Here is a 27574-nt window from a genome sequence, read left to right on the forward strand (position 1 = left end):
CCGTGTCTTCGCGCAGGAAGGTTTGCTCAAGCTTAGGTGCCCGTGCCGACGTCGATATCAGTAGTCCCTCGGGCAGATCTGGCCAAGTCGGGAAGACAGATGAGCCCGTAGGCCTGCACGAGACCTCGCATCCAGAAAACTTTTGAGTGCAGTACTGAGCGAGACTGGGCGTTCTACGGGGCGAGAACTAAGGCATTCGTGTCGCCGTGTGGTGGAAGCGAGCCGCTAGAAGCAGCGCTGAGCATTGGCAAGAAGCCAATGAAGCGGATGGGAGGGCGGACATGTACGCATACACGATACGTCGCGTCGCGGCTGTCACCCTGGAGATGCGAGCTCTCAGCATAATTGCGTCCGGGCCCAGTCACCGTAGAGTTTCGTTGCGGAAGGAGACGGAGGGCCGCAGAGCGCTATGGCGCTGGGCATCCCGCGAGCTTGGCCTACAAATTGCACCCATAATGAGCGAAGCGATTGTTCTCTATCACACAGGGTTAATCTGGTACCTTGTGAGGATTTTGACTGAAGAAAATGAAAGACGTGGGTTTGGGCGCGGTTCGGGTGTTCTATGCCAAAGCCGGCTCCATGACCTTGTGGAGACCGGTGTGTTCCCAGAGTCAGATATTACCGCGCCAGGCCCACTGGTGACATGTACCTTCCCGACGTCTGACCATCGCAGCGAGCACAGGACCCATCACGCGGAGGCGTCGTGGACTCTGCAGCGTAGATGCGTCCCGCCGCTGATCGCAACACCAGGCGCACATATGTGCCAATGGGGCTTGTTACCGGTCAGTGAGGAATTGCTTTAATTATATTCAGACCCTGAATAATCCTCCAAGGTGCCTAGACGTACCTTCTGCAGCCGCCCTGAAGACACCCGCGAAGCTTTGAGCGGGCTGAGGTCGCCCGCCACAAAGGAGCGGAGGGAGGACGCGGAGACGGAAAAGGATGATTGGCCCCTTGCGGTAGATTCGGACTCCGCTGTGGCACTGGAGAGACGCGCCGCTAGACGCCCGTCTCATCGCTTCACGTCCAACTGCCCGACACTCGAGCTGCGCGGGGGGCGCACTCTCTTCGACCACCATCATGACCTCCAACCCTCGTCCTTCGCTCTACCTCGCACCGTCTGTGAACACTACGACGTAAGTAGGCTATTTCAATCAGCAGTTTGTTGGTGTCTGACGATGTCGCTTTCAGAGTGGTCACGACGACGACGACGACTACTACATACGCGCCCATCCAGCTCCCTCCAATACCTCCACCGTCTTCGCCCAAGGACCCGAAGCTATACCCGTTGCTCAATGCGACTCTACCAAGATCATTGCGAGAGTTTCCCTTGGTCTTCCCTGGAGGTTCGCGTGCCACTTTCCACGACGGCGAACTCGGTGAACAAGAGATGCAGGAGGAGGAATCGGTGGTGGAGGGTCAGGGTTGGAAGATGATCAAACGCGACGAGAGCGAGCCGAGGAAAGAGGTTGGTCTTGCGGAGGCCATCGAACGCTACGGCCGCAAGAGGTCGTACAGTAACGAGAACATGATGGAGGGTATCGAGGCCATCCCGGGTCTGGTCACGAATACACCACCGCGAAAGAAGGCGAAGAGTCATCCACCGCCCATCAACACGATAAATAACGCCGCGCCGCCTTCCCCCCTCCCTTCCCCACACGGATCCCCACCACCCGAGAGCATCTGGCCTTCGGCACCCCCCAGCGGCCATTCCTCACCCCAGCCCCAAGCACAAGCACCTGTACAACCCGACCTATCTCTCACGACACTACTCGCTCTCCCGTCGCTGCTTTCGCACTTCTCAAGTCTACCGCCATCACTTCAATCTCACGTGCTACTTACGTTCCTGCGTCACTCTCCGCTGTCTGTACTGCGCACTCTCCACTCCGTTCTTACTCCCACACTCGCAAGAGACTTCCTCACCCTCCTACCACCTGAGCTTGTGTCCTTGATCCTGAGCTTCCTGCCCTTCCCCGACCTCGCTCGTGCATCCCGGGTCTCCAAATCGTGGCGGGCAATCATCGATTCTGATCCTGTCCTTTGGCGAGACCTTCTGAAGGGTACTAGGATTTGGTTTGGGCACGACTCCGAAACAGCATTCTCAGACGCAATCATGGCGCGGCGGAGGCGACAAGGTATTCCCGCATCCAATTCACTTCCACTCCCTCATCCGTATAAGATCCTGTTCAAATCGCGACACCTCACACGCTCGCGATGGGTCACCAACCAGGAACCGAAGCGACTGACGTTCCCTGCACACGGACGGTCAGTTGTGACCTGCCTCATCTTCTCACATGGTCGCATCATATCTGCTTCGGACGACCACTCGATCCACGTCTACTCCCCTGTGACCGGTACGCTCATTCGCTCTTTGGATGGCCACGACGGCGGCGTGTGGGCGCTCGCGGCAACCAAGAACACTCTTGTCAGCGGCTCCACGGACCGGACGGTCCGGATATGGGACCTCGAGACGGGACGCTGCACGCATGTATTCGGCGGGCACACCAGCACTGTCCGGTGTCTAGCGATCGTGAAACCGGAGATGATAGACTACGAGAACGAGCATGGCATAATGGTCAGAGAGAAATGGCCAAAACGACCGCTCATTGTCACCGGCAGCCGAGACCACTCGTTGCGTGTGTGGACGTTGCCACGACCCGGAGATGAAGAGTACAGGTGTTATGGCGCGGATGATACCGAGGTTGACCCTTCAGAGGTGCGCAGTCGTTAGGTGGCATGCGATAGTCATATCACGTAGCTAACGTAACAATCCGCAGGAGGACGTCGACGATAACCCGTATCATAAGCTTCACCTCGAAGGCCACGACCACGCGGTTCGCGCGCTTGCCGCCCGAGGACGCACACTCGTATCAGGGAGCTATGACTGCACCGTTCGGATCTGGGACATCATCACTGGAGACTGCAAGTGGGTTTTGGTTGGACACACGCAGAAAGGTGCGGATTACGACAACGCGCAGTCGACTGCAACCGTGTACTGACGTCCCTGAACTAACAGTGTACAGTGTTGTCCTTGACATCAACCGTAATCTCGCTTGCTCGGGTTCTATGGATGGCACCGTCCGTGTTTGGAACCTCAGTACCGGGCAGTGTCAGCACATCTTGGCCGGGCACACCTCCCTTGTCGGCCTACTCGGCCTTTCGCCGTCCTACCTCGTCTCTGCCGCTGCGGATTCAACACTCCGAGTCTGGGATCCCGACAGCGGCGAGCTTCGGCACACGCTAGCCGCGCACAGCGGTGCGATCACATGCTTCCAGCACGACGAGTTCAAGGTCTTGAGTGGCTCCGACGGGACGCTTAAGATGTGGGACATCCGGGACGGCACGCAAGTGCGGGACCTCCTCACTGGTATCGTCGGCGTTTGGCAGGTCGTCTTCGAGGGCCGATGGTGTGTCGCAGCAAGCAATCGTATGGACTCTACCGTTCTAGATGTATGGGACTTCGGCAACGACGAGGACGAGGACTGGGAGGGAGAGCCCCCTGGCGGCCTGTACGACGAGGAATCAGATTATGACGAGGAGGAAGAGGAGGATCTTGACCGAACACAGGCGGAGGTGGACGCGATGGATCAGGATCTCGACGGAGTGCTCTCGGACGCTGAGTTCGCAGACGCCGACCAGGACCAGGAACTAGGGACGACCGATGATGACGATCACGAGGGGCGACCCGCCGCCTGGCGAGGACTCTCCCTGTCCACCGACGCCGATGACAGCACGAAGGGGTCCACTAGCCGGGAGACGTCCGCGAGTCATTACCGTAGCCGCTCATCCGCCCGGACAAGATCGCAGCGCGAGGCACCGTCGTCCGCAGGCCCCTCGGAGCCGCAGCTGCGCATGCTGCCGACGCTGGAGGAGACCCCCACACGGCCGCGCACGCGGAACGCAGGCCACCGCAGGCGGTGGCAGCCGTAGACTAGGCTTTGCTATCGCCGTCGCAGACACTGTATTACCCCTGGGATATCTGTACTTATACACCGTTACGTCGTCATCACTCCCTTTCCTCAGCTCTCCTCGCGCGCTCATCCTCATGTCTTCTGGTTCGTCGACTGCATAAGTATCTGTTCGGGATTTCGGTACAGCGGACTCATGTCTTGTAGAAGCCTCATCTCATCATGATTATGTCCGTGGAGTGTCGTGTACATAACCTACTCGTGTCGAGCGTAATCAATTGTGTTGCAGGTGCGCCGTTCGCTCCGAGACGGCCTCGTCCATGAACAGCATCTCCGACGGACCGAGTTGCTTTGAATGCGACCCAGCACAAGGGCAAATCTCGGTCGTTCTCCCTTTCTCGAGAACGTGCGCATCGCGATAATGTCCGCGCCATAGGGCATGGCAGTTACCGTTGCGCTCCGCGCCCAACGTGCGGGACCGACCCGGTCCCGCGGCGTCGGGCACGTCGGGTGCCAACAGAGAAAATAGCGGCTCAAATTCCCCACAAACGTTCAGAAGGTCCAACCGCGGCCTTCCTTGAAGTTCCTTCGCTTCGTACAAGCCCCGAGAGGACGTACATTTCGGGTGCGCTGCAGCACGCCCGCGCGGTCCCCGTCTCCGCACCGCTTCCGAGGCGGGGAGGGTTTGGGCCTGCCCTTGTGGCTGCGGCTTTAGGAATGACCTCAACGGGTCGCATGACGCCATGCCGCCCACGATAGTCGCACTGCGATTGTCAGAACGGACGGTGGAATGGGCGTTCAGCACGCAGAAGACCGTCAGGAGGTGCGAGGAGCCTCGTGCCCGATTCCGGACGCCAAGGATCGGCGCCCCCCAGCGACGTATTAGAGCTCCTCGGGGCGTCCGACCGTGCCGTAATGCTGGGTGCAGGTCGTCGCCGATAGCGTCGAAGAGGGCGCACCGGCCAATCGGACGAGGGAGCAGCTGCATCACGAAGCGTCCTGTCCAGTTTGCATTGCCGTGAGAAAGAAAGGCGCGTGCACCGTGCGTGTGTGCACTCGTGCAGGGGCCGGGGCTTCCACGACAGGACCGTTGCGCCGGGACCCCGCCGGGCGGGACGGAGCGTATATGGCATGCGCGGGGCATGTACCATGGTACGGCGCAGATCGCGGCAACCGCCGCCGACTCCGAGTTCCTGCGAAGCAGATATGGCAGGTAAACAGGCACGACGTCTCAACGCCTTCCTTGGATTCGAAGATACCGTCGCACTCTGCATGTGCAGGGCTCGTTACGAGAACTGTGCCCCCCGGTGAAGCTAGTGTTCACGCGTTCCCCGCCCCATTCGCTGATTTGCTACGGAAGATTGACTGCGGCTGCTGCTCGTGGTTCTTGGAGGAGATGGTGGATGTACAATCAAGAACAGAACATGTGGCGTTTTCTCAGTGCGTATTAGTAGTACAGCGATGGGCACGTCGATTCTGATGGAGCAGTTAGTCAGAAGGACTTCGGTGTTAGGGTCTAAAGATTCACCTCTCGTAGTGAGTGCATCGCAGAGGGGTAACGTAAATCGCCGAGCTTAGAGGGTGCGCCCCTTATATATCTTCACGTCTTCCCGAGGTCTTGGCAGCGGAAGAAACCTCTTCAGTGTCATGCGCAAGAACTAGCCATGTTTCGACATACCGATCCTGAGCATCAGTGCCTACGGCGCCGAGCCTCTGCACGACGCGCATGCCCGCGCTAACCCGACCGAATATGGTGTGTTTATTGTCCAAGTATGGCGTTGGCCCAAGGGTGATGAAGAACTGCGAGCCTGAACAAGGGATGTCGGCATGGTGGCAATCGCACCCGTATCATGTGGATCTCACCATTGGTGTTCGGTCCAGAATTCGCCATGGCTAGGATTCCTGCGCCAGTGAAACGTAGCTCGGGGTGTATCTCATCCTCGCTAGGTTTGGTTTAGGAGAGGTACGAGTGTTGCAGGGAGCGGGAGACGTACAACTTCTGCCCATAGATACTCGTTCCACCGCGACCCGTGCCTGTTGGATCACCCGTTTGGATCATGAAGTCCTAAAATGGTGGAGGGTGGTGAGAGACCGAGAGGAGAACGTGATGAACATTGGTTCGTACGGCAATAATACGGTGGAAGACCACTCCATTATAATACCCCCGCTTCGCGAGCTCAGCAAAGTTTTTGCATGTCTATTGCATACGCAAGTTAATCAGGAGGTCTGGACGCGACCAAGGGCATAGCCGAACCTACTCGAGGAGCATGATCCCAGTACAGTTCGAGCTGGATGTCGCCCATGCTTGTTTCCAGTACCACTGATTCCATAGTTGCGAGTTGTTCGAGACAAGAAGTATTGCGGTGGTAGTAGATGCGTGGTCACTGGGTCGGATGGTGAGGGAGAGAAGGAGAGGAGGGACCGACCTGCCAGGGCGGCGGGACGTTCTTCCCAGGCGCGCCACCGCGGCTCCCGCACTTGCCTTCCTCCACATCGGCCACCGCCGCGCCTGCGACATATAGCATAGCGAGGACACGTTCTACTGCGCTCGGCACCCTGGCAGCTCGTCATCATGCGTGCGATCGTCCAACGAGTCAGCTCGGCCTCAGTCACAGGTGTGTGTAAGGTATAATTCAGTTTTGCAGAGTCTCACTCTCGTCCAAAGTCGACAGTGAGGTCATTTCAACCATCGGCCGGGGCCTAATGGTCCTTGTAGGCATCGGTAGAGGTCATCATTTTGACCTGAATTCAGCGGCGGAACAAACCTGCTGAACTGTCACAGAATAGACGATACTGCGACCGATCTCGAGTCGCTAACCAAACAGATGTGTGTTTTAGTCCGCTAAGCGACATTTGAACCCCCATAGTCTCCACGCTGACGGATTATAATTCACTGGCGGGCTCAGTCTCTCGCTCAAGGTCTTCTCTGACGAATCATCTGGCGCGATGTGGAAGAAAAATGTCAAGGATATTGATGGCGAGGTCCTCTGTGTCTCGCAATTCACACTATTGGCCAGCACCCCCAAGGGAAAGCCGGACTTCCACCGGGCCATGGTACGCACTAGTGCTAAACTTGCCACACGAACCCGCGAACGTCCGCTAACGGCATCGCTCTCCCCCTCTCGCCAACTCGCCGCGCGCCTCTCACAGGCCTCAGGCCCCTCCCGGGATTTGTACGGCTCTTTCCTCAAACGGATGGGTGAATTGTATGGGCCCGAGAAAATCAAAGGTGCGCCGGGGTCACTCAGTCGCACCGGACGCAATATTGCGTGACACGCGGCTCGCGAGGTTATTTCTGTCCCGCTCATGCCGTTCCTTCCTGTGAACAGACGGACAGTTTGGCGCGATGATGGACGTGCGTCTTACAAACGAGGTGCGTAACGCTGCGCCTGCATTATAATTGCCTTTGTCACCCTGCGTTCTGTCGGAAGACTCGGCGTGCGTCCAGGCCAGTCTGACAAATTGCGGTTTTCCCTTAGGGCCCCGTAACGTTCACTCTGGACTCGAAGAAGTTTGAATACGTGGACCAGCCAGTGGCTGCGGTTCCCAAGAAAGCATCTGCATCGGTCAAACAAGCTGTCAATGGCCGGTCAGGGACGGCCGCCGTGAATCCCGCTTCGACGACCTCTAGAACGCCTTCCGAGGAGTAGAAACGGGAAGACGAACGTATACCTTTGGACTCCGCGTACGAGATAGCAGTCACCTGTACCTCGTACCTGCGTTTCGACATAACGTTGACCCTCACGTAATTCCATTGAACCTGCCAAGTATCTGCTAGCTACTTTCGTAAAGTCCGATGGTAATTGTTGCTCCACCGAAATACACGTCTTCAGTTGCATGACTAGGCACAGCACGCGATGTACACAGGCTAGAAGGCAGGGTGTGGTAAACATGATATCCCCCGGGTTGAGGAACTGGACAGTGCAGCACACCCATCTATCGGAAAGCGAAGCACCGCGTAACCGGTAGCTTCGCGGGCGCAGTGGGACGAATCTGCCGTGGCATCGAGGAAGCAATGCCATTGCCCACCCGGGGTCGCCCACCAGTCTGGAGACGTTGTCGCAGCATACGACGTCAGACATGGCAGTTCTTGTATTCATCTCCGCGCGCGGTCACCTTGTAGAATGCAAACATGCACTCCGCTGGATTCAGCCACTGCCTACAACATGCCTCCTACAGCGCCGACCAAAAGCCGCGTTCCCAGACGTACTCGTCTCTCCTCGGAGTTGTCTTCACCGCGCCATGTGCGCGCGTGTGCGCGCAGTCCGTCAACCTCCTCACCGAGGCGTTGCCGGAGCACCGGTGACGTTGTTGCCAACACGAATGACAGCTCGGTATCGAGGTTCGCGGACCGGGAATTGAGATTCGTCGAACCGAACAGAGTCAACGCGGGCGTCGAAGACGGAGTTGGACGAACCCACACGCCTGATTCAAATCGCGGTCAGCGAACCCGGAGATGAGATGCCTGTGAGGGAGGATCGGATACCTTTGGCATGGTACGTCCAACCTTGGCGTTCCCACTCGCTCAGCAGCACTGCGGAGAGGGCCTCCGAACCCTGGGGCCACTCTTTGCCGGCGGCGCGCACGGCGCTCATGAACCGCCGTTCAAAGAGCGTGTAAGCCTCTGGAATGCGTCCTGAGACGCCTTTCGAGGCATAGAATCCATTCGCCTGTGTGCGAAAGCTTAGCATAACGATAGGAAGCGGGAGGCCGTAAGGCGCTTACCTTCGGGCTGGCTGCGAGAATTCTACATGCGAGCCGGGAGTGGATGACCGCTTGCTGGTATGGCTTGTACAGCGCGAAGTAGCCACTCGTGAGGTCGACCACGGGACCATCGTATTTCGAGGGCCATGGTAACTGGGGCGGCTGCTGTGCGGATAGCTCGCGGAACAGAAGGCCCAAACACCGTTCTTCCTCGCGAATGTTGAATTGCCCTGCTTGGATGACGGGGAATACCAATACGTCGTGCTCGCTCTCGACGGTGTGAAGCGGCCCTTTGTCCGCAGGGACGGTGAGAGGCGCGGGAGAAGCGAGATGTTGAGATCTTTGGAACGTAGCGAGGACCTGCTGCGCTTTTGCCTCTATTCGGTGTGGGTGTGTCATGGCGTCTGGCCAGTGCAGAATATAGTCTTCTGGAGAATGAGGTGACGGCAGGAGACCGTATGAGAATGTCGACGCGGCTTGCAAGAAGTCGAAGCAATAATCAGCTAAGCGACTCTGATCGGTGAACTGCAGGTATCGGTCCTGACGGTTGGTGAAATACGAGGTGTTCATGTTCGCTCTAGAATAATCAGAACACGTCAATAACGTTCAAGTGGGTGCTGCGGTTAAGACGTACTCCCTTACCCAGATATTACTAAGGAGTCATCAGCACCGTAGACTTTAGGGTGCCAAGTACCCCAGCCCTCGTTGAATCGGGGAGGTACAATGCGTGCCATAAGGCCCTTGAGTTTAGGGCTGCGGAACAGCGACACGTGCACTCTATCTGGGTGTTCGCGCAGTAGCGGCAAGAGAACGTGCGTGGTAGAATCGGGCCCCGGGCGAGTAGAGCGATTAAGGTCGAGGTGTAGGTAGACATGGAGGGCAGGATTATCACGGAGAGATGCATGTATAGCATCTATCTACATTTTGATATAGGTAAGCCCTTGTTACAGGAGGGTGAACACATAGACGTACGAGCTCGACGTCTTCCGAGCCTATGTAGAGGGATGATATGAATAGTCTGTGTCGCGCCTTTCGTATCATACTCTGTCAAAGAGGTCAGCATACGCGGTTCGACGCAGACACGACTTGAAAAAATGCAAACGCACTAGCAACGTCTGGTAGAATAATCGCGGTTCGTGCATTATAGCGACGTTGGCAGAACTCATGGAAAAGCACGGCTGGTGTTCCGCGAGCTTCACGAGGAACTGCCGGATGGATGGATCGAAGGAGGCGGTCGAGATATTGCGCGGTTTTTGGGCGGCAGCGATCGGTAGCACAGCGGAGTACATCCGCCAGCGAGAATGCAGAAGCGCACTGCGCGCCGAGCTGAACATCGCGCTCGAACCGTCGGTCACCGTCTCAAACAGCGAGCACGGTACGTCACTGGACGCTTTGGATGAGCGTTGGCGGGGAGGACCGTGGGAACGGCAGATGCCGGGAGAGGAATGGTTACACGCTGCAGCAGACGCGCTTCAGATTTGCAGCTCACCTTTCTTTCATCATCACCATGGCCGCAAGCTTCATCGGGTACGTTCTGCTCTCTCCTCGTCGTACACACATATGCTGACGACACGTCTCCAGAAAGCCCATCTCCCTCATTTCCCACTCAGATGTACGATACAGAGGTGTCCTAGCGGGCATCGACCCTGTCGCGTCGACCATCCAACTTTCCAATGGTAAGAGCCACTGCTTTTTGCCTCGTCAGGAATTCGTCCTGAATCCTCTTCATCGCACAGTATACTCTATGGGCACTGAGTCGCGGAGGTGAGCTTGGTTTCCTACGTGACTGGTTCGAATGATGAAACCATACCGGATGTAAATGAGCTACGGCTCTGCTTGTCCGAGAGCGCATAACCTCGTGTGGATGTTTCCGTTGCCTTCCTTCTGACTTTCAGCTCTACTCGTTATGCATGTCGACACTTCATACTGACCCGGTCTGTTTACAGGCCACAAGACCAGTACATCCCCCCTGTGCAAGAACCATACACCTACATCATCTTCCGCGCGTCTGAAGTGAAGGACCTTGCTGTTGACGAGACTGTAACCCAGCGCAGAAATGTCACAGACGATCCAGCTGTTCTTGGTGTGAGTGGCTCTCCTTGTTCAAGTCTTGCAGTCGTTCTGCACTTTGACTTGTATGATGAAACCATTAACGGATGTAAGAGCTACGGCTCTCCTTGTCCGAGAGCGCATAACCTCGTGTGGATAACCCGTTGCCTTCCTTCTGACTATATGCTCCCCTTCTGCCTACGTGTCATGAACGAACGCTGACATTTCACACGACTAGGCATCAGCGCCTCAGGCTACTCCTGCCTTCCCCCCGTATGGCTCTCCGTCATACCCGCAGCAAGTTGCCGCAGGCGTCCAGCAGCAGCAGGCTCAGGTTCCCCCACGACAACAACAGCCATACCAGAATCTCCAGCAGGGCAGCCAGCCCTCAGGTTCAGCGGGCCCGTCACCTGCTGCTGTTCAAGCGCAAGCCAATGGGTCTGCCGCGGCTCCGCCGCGTGCTGTCCGGAACCAGTCGGTAAACTCGGCAACGGCCTCGCTTGAAACCGTTGAGCGCGCACTTGGCGACCTGCGGGTGTCGAATTCGGGCACAGGCAATGGGCAACACCACCGTGGAGGTCGTCGTGGTGGCCGTGGTCAAGGCCAAGACCACAAGGCGGATCTTCGTGTCCCAGCCACAGACTTCGACTTTGAGGGCTCGAATGCCCGCTTTGACAAAGCTGCCCTTGCACCGTCCCCTCGCGGGACCCCTAAGAACGACGGTGAGGCTGCTGAGGGCGAGACGGAGGAGGGTGAGGATGCTGCGAAGGACGATCGTCCAGTGGCATACAACCCGGAGAAGTCCTTCTTCGATTCACTATCGTCGGGGAGCAACGGCCCTGGCCCCGTCATCGACGGTCGTGGTCGTGGTGGACGTCGTGGAGGCGGACGCAACCGTCGGGAGGAGGAGCGGGAGCGCAACTTTGCTACGTTCGGCGAAGCGGGTGGCCTTGGCCTCATGGGTCCCGGGGCGTACGTTGGCGGTTGGGGAGGCTACGGCAGGCGTGGTGGCGGTCGTGGACGGCGTGGCGCAGCCGTTGGTGCTCGCTAGTGTTCCTCGTTGGTCTGGCCGACGTTGAGGGTTTGAGTTTGTGATTTTTAGTCTTTGGACTGGCCTCGTACGCATCTGTGTTTCAGTATACTCTAATTTCGTCGTGTTGCCCGGAATCCGAGTCGATGTCGCTCTCAGCTATCTGTACTTTGTCAAAAAGCGCGAATGCACGCTCAGTCTGCTCACACAACATCTTGGAAGGAGGGGGACGAGATGAATAGCATAGTACAGTACAGTCCGTGTAACCGAACATACAAGCAGGAGGTGAAAGTAAATGGAAACGAAACAAGATGTGCTACCGCTGACCGGACTTCTTGCGCGAGCTCACTTTCTGCGAACGGCGCAGCGCCCTCCAGCCAATCGTGCATACCGCCGACGCCACGCCCAGCGGCGGGCAAAGCCAGCTGATTCGCCACGTCCAGCCAGCTTCCTTCACGAGCCGTTGCACAAGCTGGTCCACTTGCCGTTCGAGGTCCTGGAGCGAGCCGGAGTTGTCGAGCACGACGTCCGCGTACTGCACCTTCTCCGCAATGGGCAGCTGCGCATTCAGGCGGGACGACGCGTCCTCCCGAGACGAATTGTCGCGCTTCATGAGCCGTTGCAGCTGCAGCTCCGCCGAACTAGCACGCACAAGAGGCCGCGTCAGCGCCCTTCGCAGCAGCAGACCCGCCGCACCGTCGAGGAGCAGCACTCACCAGTACACCACGACGACCTTCGCGACCCACTTCCACAGCCCCCCCTCGATGAGCAGCGGCACGTCGAGCACGCACACGCGCTCGCCATGCCACCAGCAGCGCAGCACCGCCCAGAACATCTCCCTGCGCACGGCCGGGTGCACGATCGCGTCCAGCGTCGCGCGCTGCTTGTCGTCCGCGAAGACGCGCGCGCCGAGCGCCGCGCGGTTGAGCGTGCCGTCCGCGCGGAGCACCCCCGCGCCGAACGCGCGCACGATGGCCGCGAGCGCGGGCGTGCCCGGCTCGACGACCTTGCGCGCGAGGACGTCGGCGTCGACGATGGGCACGTTGTGCGCGCGCAGGAGCGCGGAGACGGTGGACTTGCCGGTGGCGATCCCGCCCGTGAGGCCGACGACTGCGTGCGGGGGGTGGGCGTGGTTAGCGTGCTGTTGTGTGCTGTGGCGAACTGCGGTGAGCGTACCTAGCATTTTGGTGTCAACGTTTGGTGGTGTGTGGTGGGCGTTGAGTGTTGAGTGGTGAGGTGCTTGTGTGCAGAGATAAGGAGGTGGTGTGAGCGTGGGCTTAGGGGATGGCTTGGCTGGAGGTGCTGGTAAGAGCGAGAGGCCTGCGCTTGGGCATGACGGTGTACTTCAGCTCGCGAGGCGCGCGACCCCCGCGTGCATGATCGCGGGTACAGCGTCCGCATGCTTGAAGATCTTTTCTTTCGTTGAAAGTCACACTTTCACATTAAAGCACACAGCAGCCGTCGAGTAAAGATTGAAGGCAACAGCGCGCAACGTAAGGGTATATCATTAACTTCTATGTGATTCATCGAGCAGCAGCGATTCGAGCGTAACAAACGTAACCTGAACGAAAGTGATAGTGATACAGTCCTGCGAAGTCCGTTGTATTCAGCCAGGTCATCAAATGAAAGAGATGTCATCGAAGGATCGGCCGCGGAGGGTGTGTCGGCTTCGGCTGGCGAAGGTACATCCGCGGCGACAGGTGCTGGTGCATCTGCGCCTTACGCAGCTCCTCGTCGATCCGCCACATGCCCTTCACGAACGCATCTCTGTCGAGCGAGCCCGTGCCCGACGGGTCGCACTCGATCCTACACGAACAAAGGGGCGTTTAGCTAACGTTCCGAGTAAACAGGAGGCGAGGACTGACCATATGACGCGCAGCGTCTCCCTCTTCAGACGCGACAACTTCCATATTGCGCGCACGACCGTGCCCTCGAGTCGCTCATCCGCGCCAACCTCCTCGTCAACCGAGGCCGAACGCGACGGGGGCGCGCTGGCAATCTCTTCGGGGTTCGTAATCAGGTCGACGGATAGCCCCCGCCACCCTGCGGCTTGGCGTGCCTTCCGTGGCGGCGACTTGGTGCGCTCCGCCTGTCGCGCCGCGATTACGTTCCCGTTAAACACGGTCTCGTAACGCTTGCGCGCAGCAGGTGGGACAGGCGTCGGTCGTGCGAGCTGTGCAGCTTTCGGTTTCGGCGTCGTCGTGCTGCGCGTACTTATGCTCGTGCGGGACGTCGCGATGCTTAAAATAGAGGAGCGATCGGAGGTGGACGCGGCGGAGGTAGACGCGAGGGAATTTCGGGAGGAAGGGGGGCGTGAGCGGGGTGGAGGTGGCGGAGGAGGGCCGTCTCGTTTTGGTGCGAGAAGCGGTGAGTGGCGGGGCGAGGTGGGGAGGGATGGGGGTTTGGAAGGACGCTGCGGTAGCTTGGGAGGTTCGGGCGCACGTTTCGTGGCGTACACTTCCCAGTCGTGAGAGACGGATGAGGCAGACGGGCTCACTGCGGACGTCACAGATAGGTTCTCAAACGATTCGTCGAGGCTCACGGGGTCTGGCTCGTGGATGCTGTCATGTTCAAGCTCGTGATCGTCATGGTCCATGGGGTACGTTGCAACGTGGTTTGATAGAGAGCCCGGGGTGGCCGGGTCAGTGCCTCCATCGGAGGAGAGAGATACGGAGTGAAATGAGGAAATCGAGGAGGCGGGCGCATGGCGAGAAGAAGACCCGATTCCCAATTTAGACAGCGGGGGGTAAGTGTGGTCGACCGTCAGCGAGTCTGACCTGGAAGGTATAGGAAGAGGAGGAGTTGGCTGGCTAGGGCTTCGAGGTAAGGACGAAGAAGACGAGTTCGAGGCTGAGACGGATCTGAGCGACGAGTAGGACGGTTTGCGGGGCGGTAGTGGCGGCGCAGCACGGGTTTTGGGGGGCGACTCGAGGTGAATGAGGGGTGTAGGGACTCTGGTAACCATAGAATCCGAGACATGTCTTGTCACAGGTTTTGTCACCAGAGGAGGAGGAGGTTTTCGAGTGATCGGTGGCCTCTGTCTGGGCACGTAGGGCAAAGGCCCGTCTGGCACGACCCATTCCTTCAGATCGATGAGCGAGGTTTTCCTGCCCAGGTTTGGCGGGGAAGGTGACGGCGACGGCGCCGTTGGTTTGAAGGCTGTTGCTGAAGGTGAGGGGACCATGGGAGAGATGGACGTCGCGGTGGGAGAGATGGGACTCTCGAGGAGGTTTGGCGGCGACTTTGGCACAATGGTTGCGCTGGAGGACTGCATAGACTCGAATGCGCTAATGCGCGCCTTCACTGCTGACGAGGCCATCGCTGCGGCAGAGAAGGAGGAGGGTGCGGACGAGAGGGAGGGCCCGGACGGAGCAGCAGGAGAGCAGAGCACGAGCAGAGAGAGGCAGCCCCGGATGGTTCTCACTCCCAATCCGCACGCGCGCGAGAGGCTCGGGAAGTGCCGAGGGGGTTGGAAGCGTCGTCACCGACGGCCCGACGCGCCAATCGACCCCGAGGCGCCCTCCTCCATGGCGGTCCCGGGGCTCTGCTCCGAGGACGCTCGGCCCTCTTCCCCCTCCTGTTCGGACTCCCTGACAAATATCCCTCTTGCCTCTCAACCATCACCACGATATGGCTGCCGCTCCCCAGGACACAGGCGCGCAGCTCCGCGCCGCCACCGTAGGCTTCGACTGGATATTCGCCAATGAACTCGAGAAGGCACGCGAGACGTTCGCCAGCGGCGACTCTCCCTTTCACTCTCTCGGTCTCGGTGTATGCGCCTTCCTAGAGGCTGCGCTGGGTATGGAGGTATGCACGCCTATCTCTCACACCTCATCCCATCCTTACACGCCGCGATCCCCGTAGACTGGTTTGATGGCCGAGGGTTCTCGTCTCCTCGCCCTCGCGGAGGCGGGCGCGAAGAAGCAACTCAAACTCGCCAAGTCTTCCGACAAAGCATCCCAGTTTCCCCCAGGCACCGAATGGGAGCTCCTTCATTCGGACGCCGTAATCCTTCTTGGCCTCACCCACGCCCTGAGGTAAGTCGTGCCGCTGAGATTTCGATCGACACCGCTCATCTCATCTCTCTGCGCCTTCTAGCGAATCCTACATGGGCTATTTGCAATGTCTGTATGCTATGAATACGTGCGCACCATTCGTCCCATACCGTTAATCCGGTGTTAACGCCATTTTGGCAGCGCACATACCAAATTCTCCAAGTACGCACGTTCCCTCCTCGGCGTGACCAGTAGAGTTTAACTCTGCCTTCCAGGTTGTATAAGACCGTGTACCCTAACGGCCTCGAGAACTACGCAACCCCGGCCGCGTCGACCGCTAGTTCTCGTGCTGCGAGCATTCGATCGGAAACCTCCGGCTCAAGCTCCCCCAAACCCGCCAGATCCGGGTTCTTCAGCCGCTTTACAGGCGCGACGCTCACTGTTCCAAGTACCCCACATGTACCGATAATCGCGGAGGAAGGTTCAGTGGACGAGCTCATTCTCTCCGGAGCCGCTTTCGGTAAGCTGGTAGTTTGATTCTGGTACCTTGCACGTTCTTACTGTTCGCTCCAGGATATGGGTAGGTTTAAATCGTCCTCCTCAGGGTGAATCTTCTCCTGATCCTGAGATCCGACCAGTCTCTTCAACCTCGTGTTCTCCCTGCTCCCCGCAAAGATCAGGTACGGGATGCGCTCCAGTGGGAATGCTCGCTGAGTATCGGCACTCACCATTGGCTCCTCAGAGGTGTTGTCGGATTCTTTGGGTTCAACCACGATAGGAAACTAGCACTGCAAGCTTTGGCCGTGTCCGCCGCCAAGACCGATGTGCACTCCGTCTTCGCAGGGTATGCTGCGCATTTCCACTACCCTTCAAACCGATCCAGAATATAACTCTCACATCTTGTAGCTTGTCATTAATGACTTACCACGGCGTGGTGCTTCTACTTTCCGGCTATCAAGCCAATGAGGCCCATATAATAAAGCAGTACCATGCCATTGTCGACAAGTCAGTCCCCTCCCATTGGTCCATGGCTCGATCTACTCACATCTCCCCACAGGCTGGAAACTCGGTATCCCACGGGTTCACTGTGGATTCTAAACCGAGTTAGTGGCCGTTTCATTTAGAGCTCAAGGGAGCGTCATTCCTGACGTGCTTGTCTTTTTGCAGGCAAAGATCCTTCGCATGTCCTATGATCCGGATGGCGCTATCAAGGTCCTACAGGACGGCCTCGCGCCAGGTCGGCCGCATACATTTGCTCAAGCCGATGGTCTGGTGAGCACCGCGCACCCTGACTGAGCCAATCCGTGCGAGTGTTGACCGTTGATTTGCCGTAGCTTATCTTCGAACTCGCATGGACCCTCCTGTCTCAGAGGCGCTATCAAGATGCCGCGGACGCTTTCATAAAAGTGACAGAGATAAACAGCTGGTTCGTTTTGACCCTTGATGTCCCCGCTAATCTGCTGCTGAACTGCACCCTTTTCGTTCTCTCAGGAGTCATGCAACCTACTACTTTATTGCTGCAGGCTGCTACATCTCGTTGAAGAACTATGAGAAGGCCCAGGAGCTGATGGATCGCATTCCAGAGGCCATCGAGAAGAGGAAGATCGGCGGAAAAGACCTGCCCACCGAAGTCTTCATCAAGAAGAAGCGTGCGTTCGCCGCGCACGTTTCTCTTCGTTTGGGCTAACGGGTGCTCTCCTTAGTTGCCTTTTACAAGGAGAAGCAGCTCGCCCTGACTGGGTCTGAGGCTAATTACGCTCATGCTGTGAAGATCAGCCCGGCAGAAGGTACGTGAATTGTGCACTAAACCGCACGTGTGCTAATGATTGGTCCGTGATAGAACTTGGTATCTGTGAGTTTTCGATATCCTTTTGAGCACGGTGCTTGAGCTAAAGTAACGTACTTAGTCTGGAACACGCACGCTCGTATTACGAAGGACACCGCCATTGCCCATCTGAAGGATTGGGCCACCTGCATGAACCCACCGCCCACCATCGAGACCGCGCTTCTCAAGGAGCACGTCCCCGTTCCAACTGCCGCAGAGCCTACTGACGGGACCAAGAACGTCGCAGACACCCCCGACGAGCTCGCGATCCGCTCCCTTCTTCTCGGCATCGTCCACCGCACCGCGGGTGACTTCGCCGGCTCACGAGCGTTCCTCGAGGACGCCGAAGCACGGCACTCAGCAGTGGTCGTGAGCACGTGGGTGGGCGGCGTTGCCTGGTTTGAGCATGCCGTGCTCGATTTGAAGGAGATGGAGGCGCGCGCAGGCACGAACCAGGCCGCCGGGCTCGGGGCGACGGGAGAGAAGGAGTGGACGCGCGTGCTCAAGGATGCACTGGAGAAGCTAGACAAGGCGCTCTCGCTTGCGACGCAGCAGGTCGACCTGTCGTCCCGCCTGGACAGCAGGATCGCGATGCTGAAGGACGAGATCGCGCTCAAGAAGGAGATCTTGGGCCTCCCGGCATAGAGTGCCGAGCGCAGGCCGTAGAGCAGTTGGCACCTCGGACAGACTAGACGTACGTTACGGTCTCGCTAATATCTTGGGATTAATCGGGGACGGTGTAGGCCCCGTTACCAGCATTACATGACAGAGAGTATCTATGTACGGACGTTACACGACATGAACATGACATTTATACTAGCGCACGATCTACTATTCAGCGTACCGGCGTTAACGTCCGCACCGAGGCAAGTAGCACAAGATGGCAAGCAGAGCTCGAGCAAAGCAAAGATTCACATGAAAGGTCGTCACAAACATCGTACTACCAACTCCTGTACCATCATATCGCGCGCGGAGGACCGCGTCCACGTCCCTTCAGGTTCGCACCAGTCCCGTAGATCTGCGCAAGCAGCCCGAGCACACCGCCGTCCTCGAGCATATCGTCCTCGTCCTCCTGCTGCGACTGCCCGGCCGTCGACGCCCGCGCCCGCCGTCCGTCCACATACGACTCGCCCAGCCCGCTCCCCACCCCGCCGTCCGCCGCCAAATCCTCCTCCGGGATGACCGACTCCGCCAACACCTTCCCCCCAGCCGGGAGCGGCATGATGCTCCCCTGCGAGTCGCCCAGCACTGCCGTCTGCGCCATCGCGCCCCCGCCCGCGGTCGACTGCAGCATCGAGTCTGCCCCAGGGCGCACGCTCTGCCCGAGCCCGCCGTACTGCCCGAGCTGCGCGGGGTGCAGCACGCTCCCAGCCATGCTTGCGCCCATGCCGCGCCGCCGCAGCTGGCTTTGCCCGGGCCCGGGGGCCTGCAGCTGCACAGTGCCGTCCATCTCGGGGCCGCCGAAGTGGGGCGTGCGCTGGAGGAAGCGGCGTCGGCCGAGGCCGATGGGGTGCGCGGCGCTGAGGTCGGCCATGCGGCTGAGGTAGAGCGAGCCGGAGGGGTCGTTGGGTGTCCATTCTGGGTGGGCGGCCTGTAGGGATGGAGAGTGAGTACGGTTGATTAGTGAAGACGGAGGTACTGTGGACAAACCTTGAAGTTGAGGAAGCTCTTCTCCATCTTGCCCTCCTTCGACATCCAACGCTCGTCGCTGACCTGTGTCGGCGCGCCGAACTGCCCGGACGTTGCCATGTAAGTGGGTTTGTAGCGACAGCAAACAACAGAAACCGCACCTTGACGTTCCCATGCCGCTGGAAGTCAAACACCGCAAACGAACACACATACCCCAGCCCGTCCACATGCAGCGTGAACTCGCGGAAGAAGTCGACGATCGCGGGCGCGCACGTCGGGAGCGAGTACCACAGCACGAACGGCGTGAGCAGCACCGACGCGAGCTCCTGCGCGAACACGAGCACCTTCATCTGGAAGAGCGTCCCGAACTCGGCGTGCACCTTCTTCGAGTGCAGCAGCCCGCGCCACTCGTCCGGCATGTAGTGCGTGTACTGCACGACCTCGCTCATCAGCAGCTCCGGATCGAACACGCGGTTCTCCTCGGGGATCATCCCGCGCGCGACCGCGAGGAGCGAACCGAACACGGTGAGGTAGAAGAGCACGGTCCGGTGCGGGGTGATCTCGAAGTGCAGGAAGAGGTCCGGATCGACGACGGAGGCGAGGAGCAGCACCGCGGCGAACGAGCCCGCGATGAAGGCCACGAATCTAGTTCACATGTCAGCGGAGCTCTGTGTTGATCAAAACGGGACAGGACAGAAGGCCGCACAGAGACCCCCATTATGTCGCATTCCATAGAAGAGGGCCTCTAGGCATGATGACGAGACTATTGATGTGGCAGACGGACGTACCTCACGATAAGCGTCACTTGCTCGTTCGGGAACTGGCCGTTGTACATGCTCGCGGCGGGATACGATTCGCTCAGCCGCCGCTTGAACAGGTGGGGAAGCTCATTGAACTCGCGGAACTTCCACTGTGCGTAGGGTGTATATGAGCGCCCTCCAAAGTTTGACGGATTCTTGTGGTACTCCTGTTACGTAGTCAGCTTCGAACGTATGAGAATGTGAACTGACGCGCCTCGAAGTAGCGGAAGAACGAGTACATGATGAGGTACAGCACGATGAAGGGCGCGAAGACCGCGTTCAACATGCCCATGAAGATGAATCGCCGTCGCAGTCTATAACGGAGACAACATTGGTGAGTTGCTCGCTTACTAGTTCGCGAACGAGGGACCCACCCCTCGATCAAAACGGCTCTGTTCTTGCTCTTCAAGAACACCTTCCTCACCCGTCCGCTCTCGTCGAACAGATACTCCATCAAGCAAAACCGGAGGTTCCACTCTAACGCTCGCGTCAGCAACCTGCCCTTGCCCTCCTCGCCTGCGCGGAAGCGCGCCAGTGCGTCGGGGAGCGGAACGCGTAGGTCGAGCAGCTCCTTGTTGAAGAGCGCAATGAGGTAGTTCTCCTGCCGCATGATTCGGTTCGCGATGTCGTGCGCGTCGAGCTTCGCGGTCACCGACTGGTGCGTGGCCGCATTTGAGGAGATGGCGGTGAGCGGATTCGACTCCCGGATCGCGCCTATCCGGCGCACTACTTCTGGCCAAGAGATGGTTTGAATATCTTCCTGTAGAGCAGCGCAAGTCAGAAAGTATACCCTAAATAGTGATAAATCGGGGCGCACGTCGGGAATATGGAGTAGATGCGTGTAGAAGCGGTACATGTCTACTAGGCGCAGCATGTTCAGGACGTACGAGACGAGTTGCCAGACGAAGAACGCGGTGAACAGCACGAAGAAGAGAAGCGTGAAGCCCGAGAACCTGGAAACACATCGCTTCACCACAACCTCGGACAGTCGTGTGACCTTGTCATGTCGGATACGGGAGTAGTCCACACACCCGAGGAGAAAGGTAGAGAAGCCAATCACGAACCCGACCGTACTACACACATAAATCAGTATATTTGAAGCAACCGGTAGAACGAGTGGCACAGACAGCAGATTGAGGCCCCGGGACAATGCTATACTGTAGAGACCCTTTCCCTCGTAGTAGTAGTACGCCTCTTGGAGGAAAGCGTCCAAGTTGTAGACGTTCACCCAGTTCCACAGTGCACGCTCGTGGTCGTCGAGTCCATGCATGTGTTTGCTCTGCGGTTCATGTAGTGGCTCCGATTGCTGCTGCGGCATAGGGTCTGTATTGATCTCTGAGGGGCGAGGGGGTATTGATACGGGCGTGTCGGACGTGTTTGAGGGGAGTATTGGCTTGGATGACTTGCGTGCGGAGACCAAAGGTCGCTTGCGGGTCTCCCGCTCCTTGCCCTTTGCGCTCCGCTGCGGTGAAGGAGGACGGCGTGCGGCCTCGATCATCACGTCCTGCGGAACCTCATCATCTGAAGACTCATCGCCCTCCTTCGGGTCGGCCTGGCGTATGTTGGGACGGAGCACGTTCATCTCGGAGGCGTCTCCGCCCCACGAGACCCTGCGCTTGCCATGCGACTTTGTCGTGAAGATGGAGCTGCGCTGGGGCTGGCCAGACTCGAGATCGTTGCTCGCACCTTCTTCGTCCTCCTCTTCGACGACGGATTGATTGGCTTGCATGTAGCCCTGATACGTGCGGCCCATGGGGTTAAGCATGTTGAGGAAGGGGCGCGAGCTGCTGCCTCCGGGGAAGATGGACTGAGAGCCATGCATAGAGCGGGAGTTTGGATTACTGGACATCGTGCATGGCCCGCGGGGAAGATGGTGAGACGAGGAGGATGGGAGACAAGCAGATGGTGTACGCGTCCAAGGCCGCCAACTTTGGCGGACGCGAGGCAGGCAGCGTACTCGTAGACGCCCGCTTGGCGCGGTAGCGAGTGACACACCGTGACGTAACATCACATGTCACGAATCACATAGCACCCTCTCACCAGTTCGGAGAGTCAAAATATAAGTTGAGTTCAGAGTGATCCTGTGTATGCGATACACCACAGCTGCTGGAAACCTCAAACACTGACGAGCGAGATGGAGAAGATGCAAGGAGGGAGATGCGGCTGCGTGACTGTCCGACGCTTATACGAAAATGGGCTTTATGGGCGCCTGCGGATAGCTGTGCGGTGATGCGTGCCTGGTACGCGCGAAGGCGCCGAGCAGGACGGAGCCCAGTCGCAGCTCTCTCCTTTCCCTCACCATCCTCCATGTCCCAGCCCAAGTTGTGCGTCCTCACCTGCTCCTGGACGCGTCTTGTGAACTCACGCTGTCTGTAGAACGTTACGGCCGCCTCCTAATGTTGACTTCGTTCAAGGTGTGTTCGTAATACACATAGCTCCGAGCGCGCTCTGACACCCCATTTTGAATAGGCTACCCCGGTATCCCCCCTGGTGGATCGGACCGTCCCCAGGCTGCCGTGAAAGGCGTACGTTTGCTCTGCTCTGTGCCTCAGACTGTCCCCATAACCTCCCGCAGGCTATCGAGGTTAGGGTCGGACCGCAAGGCGTGAAGGCGAAGTGGGTCCGCATCGAGCTCAGGAAGATTGAGACCCTCCCTGGCGGTGGTGTCGCCAACACATTCTTCGATTTCGTAGGCCAGAGCCCCATCAACCTCTGGCAGTCTCCCAACGACGAGTACAACACATTACACACGGTGCGCCCTATCACAGACTGCGTCCACAACTCGTCGTCACACTCCCTGCTGCGCAGAACGACTTCCCGTTCTTTATTCGGATTCCGGAGTCGATACCGCCCACAATCTCACTCGAGAAAGGAGGTAAGTCATCGTCTTGGTGTCTATCATGATCAGCGCCCGGTCTCCTGGTGTCTCGTTGCGATTGCTACGCCATCCCTCGTCCATGCGTCTACTATCACCCCAACACCACCAACTGCGACGAGCGTCGCCGAAGGACCATCTTAACGCTGCTCTCAAGCGAGCTGTTTGTGTCAGGCAGCTGCGGCGGGTACTCTCTTAGGCCACTCTGGTTCATCTGTCTCCTACTGCGGTTGCCTGCACAGACCTGCTTGGATATGGTTCTACCACTGGTTCGCTCTGCACGAAAGCCTCGCTCTCAGCGTACATCTGGTTTCTCCAAGCGGTATTTCCTGCCCAGCGCGCGATATCCGGCCGCGCATTCTGCACGGGCGTGTAGTTTCTGACCGCGGTGATCAGCCGTCACTCAAAGGCCGCACTTCCGGTCAAAGTTTAGGATTTTGAAACATCACCGCTCTGTTGCACCAGCATCTGTGTTGCATGTCATGCAAGGCTTCTGTGGTCGTGGTTCTTGACGTGGTCGGCTTCGTTCGGCCAGTATAGTTCTGATCCGCCGACGTCCTCTACACACTTCGTGTTGCGAGCGCCGAGGCTCTTGGGCCCATGTTTCGCTTCGTATCGCGAGGGCTCACTGACATGTTATTCCAGCCGGCATCAAGTATGAACTCATCGCGTCAATATGTGTTCAAGGCAAGAAGTAAGTGTGTCAGGTAAAGGTGATAACTTCATGCGCTGATAGAATTTTAGGGGCTTCTTGCGACGTGACAAGCCTACCATCACCGCGACCGCATCCTCCATCGTCATTGACAAACACGAACTGCACTCGACATGGCCCATCTATTCCCAGCAGGAGACGCGGACACACTCGCAAGACGGCGTTACACTCATGATCGAACGCGCGCACACTTGTTATGGGCCGGGGGACCGCGTCGTGGTGATGGCGACTGTCAAGTCGGACACGGTCCACACGGTCATGCTGCGCGGCTTCGAGTTCATGCTCCGCGAGACTACCGTTTTCCGCGCCGGGCCGCAAACACAAGGGAAGAAGGGCAGCCCACAGGTAAAGGTCGCGAGCGTCGGCGAGCAGAAGGTGCCGGTGAACGCGACGCTGTACGGGGGTACACACCACAAGGCGGAGCTTAGCGTCACGATTCCGAGCCACCATACGTCGGCCACCATCAACGCGGCGCGACACATCGACATCACGTACGTGCTCACCGTGAAGGCGCTAATGAGCACAGGCCAGCCGGTGAGCATGGACCTTCCGGTGATGATCTCGAACTGGCCCAGGTGTGTTGCTATCATTGTTAAAAGTGTCAGCAAAATTTACCGACGTCACAATGCAGAGCGGTTTCCGTCGAGGCGATGAGGTACGTCTTCCCAGCCAGTGCGCCTTGTTCTTGCAGATGTTGATCACCCGCCGTAGACGGATAGGACACGCGTTCAATGTGTCATTGCCCGGCCAGACGGGTGCCCAACACAACTCTTCCTCCCACCCCGAGCCATACGTATCCGTGCTCACCGGCAAAATCGCACCCGTGTCGGCGCCGAACACGTCGAGCGGCCGCACAAACTCCTCGCACGGGTACAGCAACTCCATCGACAAGAAGTCGTCCGTGCCGGACCTGCGCTCGCCCAAGAGCGGCGCCATCGGGCCGTTCGCGACCTCGCCCATCTCGTCAGAGAAGTCGGGCGACCGCTTCGGGCTCGCGGCCGACGAGTTCGGCGCGCGCCCGCGGAAGGGCTCGGACAACGGGCACTCGTCCTTTGCCGCGCAGACGATCGGTGCGCTGAACCTCGCGGCTAGCAGCGCCGCGTCGTCCGAGACGAACCCGGTGCCCGTCGCGCGTCCGCGTTCGAGTAGTGGCAGGGCGACGAACCCGACGAGCCGCCTGACCATCGCGAACCTAACGCAGGAGGAGATCCGCGAGCACATGGAGGCGGAGGCAGAGCTCGCGCGGAGCAAGCCGGCTGCAATCATCGAGAGCCCAGTGGACGTCGTGCCGCCATTGAACCCCATCACAAGCCCTGCGCCCGCTAAGAATAATGCGACGCCGAAGCCGAAGACGTCGTCGTCATCGCTAGGGCAAAAGTGGGCAAGCGCGGAAGATGAGAAGAAGCGGTTGTACGAACGTGCAGTCGCCAACGTCGAACGTGTGCAAAAGGGCGCTGTCCAGCTTTCGGAGGTGAGCACGGCCCCCTATAGGACAGCTTAGTTCTGCAAGATCTGACGGATGTGTAGACACCGAGCAATGCTGCTGATTCGGGCAGTGGGAGTGGTGGGGGTAGTAACAGCGGTAACGCCACTGCTACCGGAAGCACGCCCGCCGCCAGGAAGTCCTCTCCCAAGTGGCTGACTGCTGAGGAAGAGAAGGCGCGTCTTTACGAGCAAGCGAAAGCTGCCGTAGATCGATCCCGGAGCTACGACGGCTCGAGTGCAGCCATCGCAAGTGCCCGCGTAGTCAGCTCAGGTTCCGTCGCCACAATAGGGAGCCCTGCCATGTCTCCTGGTGCTGCGCTCTTTTCTGAGGCCATGACCGCTATCAACCGGCCTGTCGTCCCTGGGTCATCACCTGCGCCCACAAACACGCCCCCGCCTGTTTCGCTCTCTTCCAGCTCCTCACTGACAGCGACCAGCCCCATCGCTAGTCCTACACCTGGGCGGCAATCCACTACACCTAGCGTCCTTTCTGCCACGGACGAGAAGGCGATGCTGCAGCGGTACTACGAGGCGAAGAACGCAGTATACCAAACCCAGACTGCACACTACGGGCGAGTGCCTGGCAACGCCGGACCCGTCCCGTACGATGCTCTCTACCCCAATTCGCCGCAAGGGGGCTCTTCGGCCCCTTCACAACCCTTCTCTCCGCCGCCGATGACCCAGACTCCCCCTGCGGGGATGCCGCCGCCCTTCCAAGCCGCGGGTGGGTCCTCTTCGCAGCACCCCATCCTATCCGAAAAGGAGCGCCTGCGTAGACACTTCGAGGCTCAGGACGCGATGCAGCAGCAGCAACCACCACCGCCTCCCCAGCAACAACACTGGCAGGCCCCTCCCCAAGACGCATACCCGGGCGCTCCAGCCCCTCCCCAAGTATACCCATATTCACCTTCTATGGCGCCAATGTCGCCCGATGTTGCCCCGCGCGTCACTTCGTACGGTCCTGCTCCCACAGACAGTCCGCCACCGTTCTCCGCTGCTCGTTCGTCTCAACCATTGTCGGCTTATGAAGAGAAGGAGATGCTCCGCCGGCGATTTGAGGCGCAGGACGGTGGGTCGCCCATGACACCTGTGCCTCCTCCGCGCGCATCACAAATTGTCAATGGACGTGGTGCTCGCCCACCGCCAACACCTCCCATGTCGCCTCACGCCCAGGGTAGCGGACGCCCGCTCACCGCAGCTGAGGAGAAGGCGCGTCTGAAGGCGATGTACGAGAACGAAGGCCGTGTCCAACACTCCCCGCCGCCCGTGCAGGTCCCGCCTCCGGGGGTGCGGGTGCCATACCCCTCCCCGCCGCCCTCAAATGGGTACCACTCCGCCGACATGTTTGACCAGACGCCGAAGCCACCCTCGCGCGCGTCTACTGCGATCCCGAAGACGCCGCCGCCACCGCCACCACTTGCGCCGAAACCGCCTCGCGAATACATCGAGGAGACGCGCGCGGAGGATCTCCGGACGGCGGCGAAGCTGCAGGCCATCGACCGCGCGGCCCCGGCAGATGTCCTCGCATCGCTCAATGCTGAGGACGCCGACCTTGCGTCTCTTGGCCCAACCGACCGCCGCGACGCCGATGAGGACGACGACGACGACATGGCCGACTACTACGACCGCATGGACGGGGACGAAGGCTCTGGCGATCCTGCCGAGAACACGTTCGGCCCAGGAGCGCTGTCTGCCATGATGAACGGCTCTACCCCCAAACCTGCGTCGATATACGGTACGGAGGACGCAGTCGCACCGCCAACACCCAACTTGAACCCGGCCTTCCCGCTCTCCGTCCCGCCTCCGCCTCCGCTCCCCACAAAGGTGCCCGTCGCCAGCAACTGAACGTGCCGCACCGATCGGTCGGTGCCCTCCTCCCAGTCCCCGGCTGCGGGCGTCCTCCGCACGTCTCCCTCCACCTGGCATCCGCCTTCGCAGCCCATCGCCGTGGCCCCGGACAGGACGGCGGCACAGCATTGCGGGGCATCACAGAGGTTGTTCGCACTCTAATCCCCGTCTGCAAGCCCGCGTCGCGGTGTTTCCTGCACTTTCTTCTGAGATACCTATCGGATCGAGATCACAGGGCCCGGAAAGTGCTTCTGGTCCCGCCCTCTATCAGGCCCCATTCTCCCTGATCAGTCAGTTATTGTACCTCCAGGCTATTCTGGATCTCCCGGACGGTCCGCCCTTCATGTGTGTATGTGTGTATAGCCCCGTAGCTGTTTGCCCCCAGCCAGCCCCCGTCATTCGTTGCTCCGCTTTCTTCTCTCGCCTGCTTCGCTCCGCGCACATTGCTCCGCGCTGTCGCTGGTCCTCGGGCCAGCCAGCCGCCCGCCATTCGTTATCTTTCCTGCATCTCATCTCAGCTGTCGACATATGATTACACTATATATTGCTACAAATACATCTATAATCTTGTCATCTGCGGCGCGCGCACACTTCGCCGCCGGAACTAGCACTGACAACTGCGACGCCCATACCTGCACGACCGTCCCCTGCGTGTCGTGCGTGCTCCGGCGTCCGACCCGGGACGCCTCTCGTGATGCGTACACGTATGTACGT

At 58.9% G+C, this 27574-nt stretch overlaps 10 protein-coding genes across 10 annotated transcripts; 5 read left to right on the forward strand and 5 right to left on the reverse strand.

The window, feature by feature from the left end:
• Nucleotides 1-1045: 1045 nt before the first annotated feature.
• Nucleotides 1046-4119, forward strand: TRAVEDRAFT_145446 (WD40 repeat-like protein). Its single transcript, XM_008038455.1, has 4 exons — nt 1046-1136; nt 1192-2716; nt 2778-2955; nt 3017-4119. Exons 1-4 carry the CDS (start codon nt 1081-1083, stop codon nt 3928-3930), a joined length of 2673 nt encoding a protein of 890 aa, XP_008036646.1. The 5' UTR covers nt 1046-1080; the 3' UTR covers nt 3931-4119.
• A 1363-nt stretch (nt 4120-5482) lies between these two features.
• On the reverse strand, nt 5483-6238 carry TRAVEDRAFT_120446 (uncharacterized protein; the record flags this gene model as incomplete). The annotated part of the gene is made up of 6 exons (XM_008038456.1): nt 5483-5525; nt 5587-5716; nt 5772-5851; nt 5903-5973; nt 6034-6105; nt 6167-6238. 6 exons carry the CDS (start codon nt 6236-6238, stop codon nt 5483-5485), a joined length of 468 nt encoding a protein of 155 aa, XP_008036647.1.
• A 242-nt stretch (nt 6239-6480) lies between these two features.
• Nucleotides 6481-7716, forward strand: TRAVEDRAFT_145450 (D-tyrosyl-tRNA deacylase; the record flags this gene model as incomplete). The annotated part of the gene is made up of 7 exons (XM_008038457.1): nt 6481-6523; nt 6574-6636; nt 6696-6735; nt 6815-6962; nt 7059-7137; nt 7238-7281; nt 7388-7716. The coding sequence occupies 7 exons, from the start codon at nt 6481-6483 to the stop codon at nt 7556-7558; spliced, it is 588 nt and encodes a 195-aa protein (XP_008036648.1). The 3' UTR covers nt 7559-7716.
• Nucleotides 7717-8067: 351 nt separating this feature from the next.
• TRAVEDRAFT_35939 (CDP-diacylglycerol--glycerol-3-phosphate 3-phosphatidyltransferase) lies at nt 8068-9901 on the reverse strand (the record flags this gene model as incomplete). The annotated part of the gene is made up of 6 exons (XM_008037992.1): nt 8068-8333; nt 8395-8578; nt 8634-9189; nt 9255-9529; nt 9585-9656; nt 9719-9901. The coding sequence occupies 6 exons, from the start codon at nt 9899-9901 to the stop codon at nt 8068-8070; spliced, it is 1536 nt and encodes a 511-aa protein (XP_008036183.1).
• A 218-nt stretch (nt 9902-10119) lies between these two features.
• TRAVEDRAFT_57553 (uncharacterized protein) lies at nt 10120-11895 on the forward strand (the record flags this gene model as incomplete). The annotated part of the gene is made up of 5 exons (XM_008038261.1): nt 10120-10139; nt 10194-10288; nt 10349-10376; nt 10559-10697; nt 10900-11895. The coding sequence occupies 5 exons, from the start codon at nt 10120-10122 to the stop codon at nt 11710-11712; spliced, it is 1095 nt and encodes a 364-aa protein (XP_008036452.1). The 3' UTR covers nt 11713-11895.
• Nucleotides 11896-11915: 20 nt separating this feature from the next.
• TRAVEDRAFT_145456 (CoaE-domain-containing protein) lies at nt 11916-12892 on the reverse strand. The gene is made up of 3 exons (XM_008038458.1): nt 12868-12892; nt 12408-12801; nt 11916-12332 (listed from the first exon to the last, which is right to left on the reverse strand). The coding sequence occupies exons 1-3, from the start codon at nt 12872-12874 to the stop codon at nt 12008-12010; spliced, it is 726 nt and encodes a 241-aa protein (XP_008036649.1). The 5' UTR covers nt 12875-12892; the 3' UTR covers nt 11916-12007.
• Nucleotides 12893-13160: 268 nt separating this feature from the next.
• TRAVEDRAFT_57554 (uncharacterized protein) lies at nt 13161-15044 on the reverse strand. The gene is made up of 2 exons (XM_008038262.1): nt 13557-15044; nt 13161-13497 (listed from the first exon to the last, which is right to left on the reverse strand). The coding sequence occupies exons 1-2, from the start codon at nt 15008-15010 to the stop codon at nt 13326-13328; spliced, it is 1626 nt and encodes a 541-aa protein (XP_008036453.1). The 5' UTR covers nt 15011-15044; the 3' UTR covers nt 13161-13325.
• A 277-nt stretch (nt 15045-15321) lies between these two features.
• TRAVEDRAFT_18976 (uncharacterized protein) lies at nt 15322-18156 on the forward strand (the record flags this gene model as incomplete). The annotated part of the gene is made up of 16 exons (XM_008037798.1): nt 15322-15498; nt 15556-15728; nt 15790-15834; nt 15888-15908; nt 15962-16206; nt 16260-16266; nt 16325-16366; nt 16429-16530; nt 16593-16691; nt 16744-16789; nt 16854-16958; nt 17021-17112; nt 17178-17335; nt 17390-17473; nt 17527-17538; nt 17594-18156. 16 exons carry the CDS (start codon nt 15322-15324, stop codon nt 18154-18156), a joined length of 1971 nt encoding a protein of 656 aa, XP_008035989.1.
• Nucleotides 18157-18404: 248 nt separating this feature from the next.
• Nucleotides 18405-21838, reverse strand: TRAVEDRAFT_27887 (APG9-domain-containing protein). Its single transcript, XM_008037888.1, has 8 exons — nt 21068-21838; nt 20758-21013; nt 20315-20700; nt 20155-20254; nt 19929-20107; nt 19302-19785; nt 19162-19242; nt 18405-19102 (listed from the first exon to the last, which is right to left on the reverse strand). Exons 1-8 carry the CDS (start codon nt 21760-21762, stop codon nt 18470-18472), a joined length of 2814 nt encoding a protein of 937 aa, XP_008036079.1. The 5' UTR covers nt 21763-21838; the 3' UTR covers nt 18405-18469.
• Nucleotides 21839-22217: 379 nt separating this feature from the next.
• Nucleotides 22218-27353, forward strand: TRAVEDRAFT_63852 (uncharacterized protein). The gene is made up of 10 exons (XM_008038459.1): nt 22218-22264; nt 22317-22354; nt 22410-22465; nt 22516-22692; nt 22749-22815; nt 23461-23509; nt 23560-24102; nt 24159-24182; nt 24239-24998; nt 25055-27353. Exons 1-10 carry the CDS (start codon nt 22248-22250, stop codon nt 26855-26857), a joined length of 3534 nt encoding a protein of 1177 aa, XP_008036650.1. The 5' UTR covers nt 22218-22247; the 3' UTR covers nt 26858-27353.
• Nucleotides 27354-27574: the final 221 nt, after the last annotated feature.

This window comes from Trametes versicolor (assembly GCF_000271585.1).
Source record: "Trametes versicolor FP-101664 SS1 unplaced genomic scaffold TRAVEscaffold_4, whole genome shotgun sequence".
NCBI lineage: Eukaryota > Fungi > Basidiomycota > Agaricomycetes > Polyporales > Polyporaceae > Trametes > Trametes versicolor.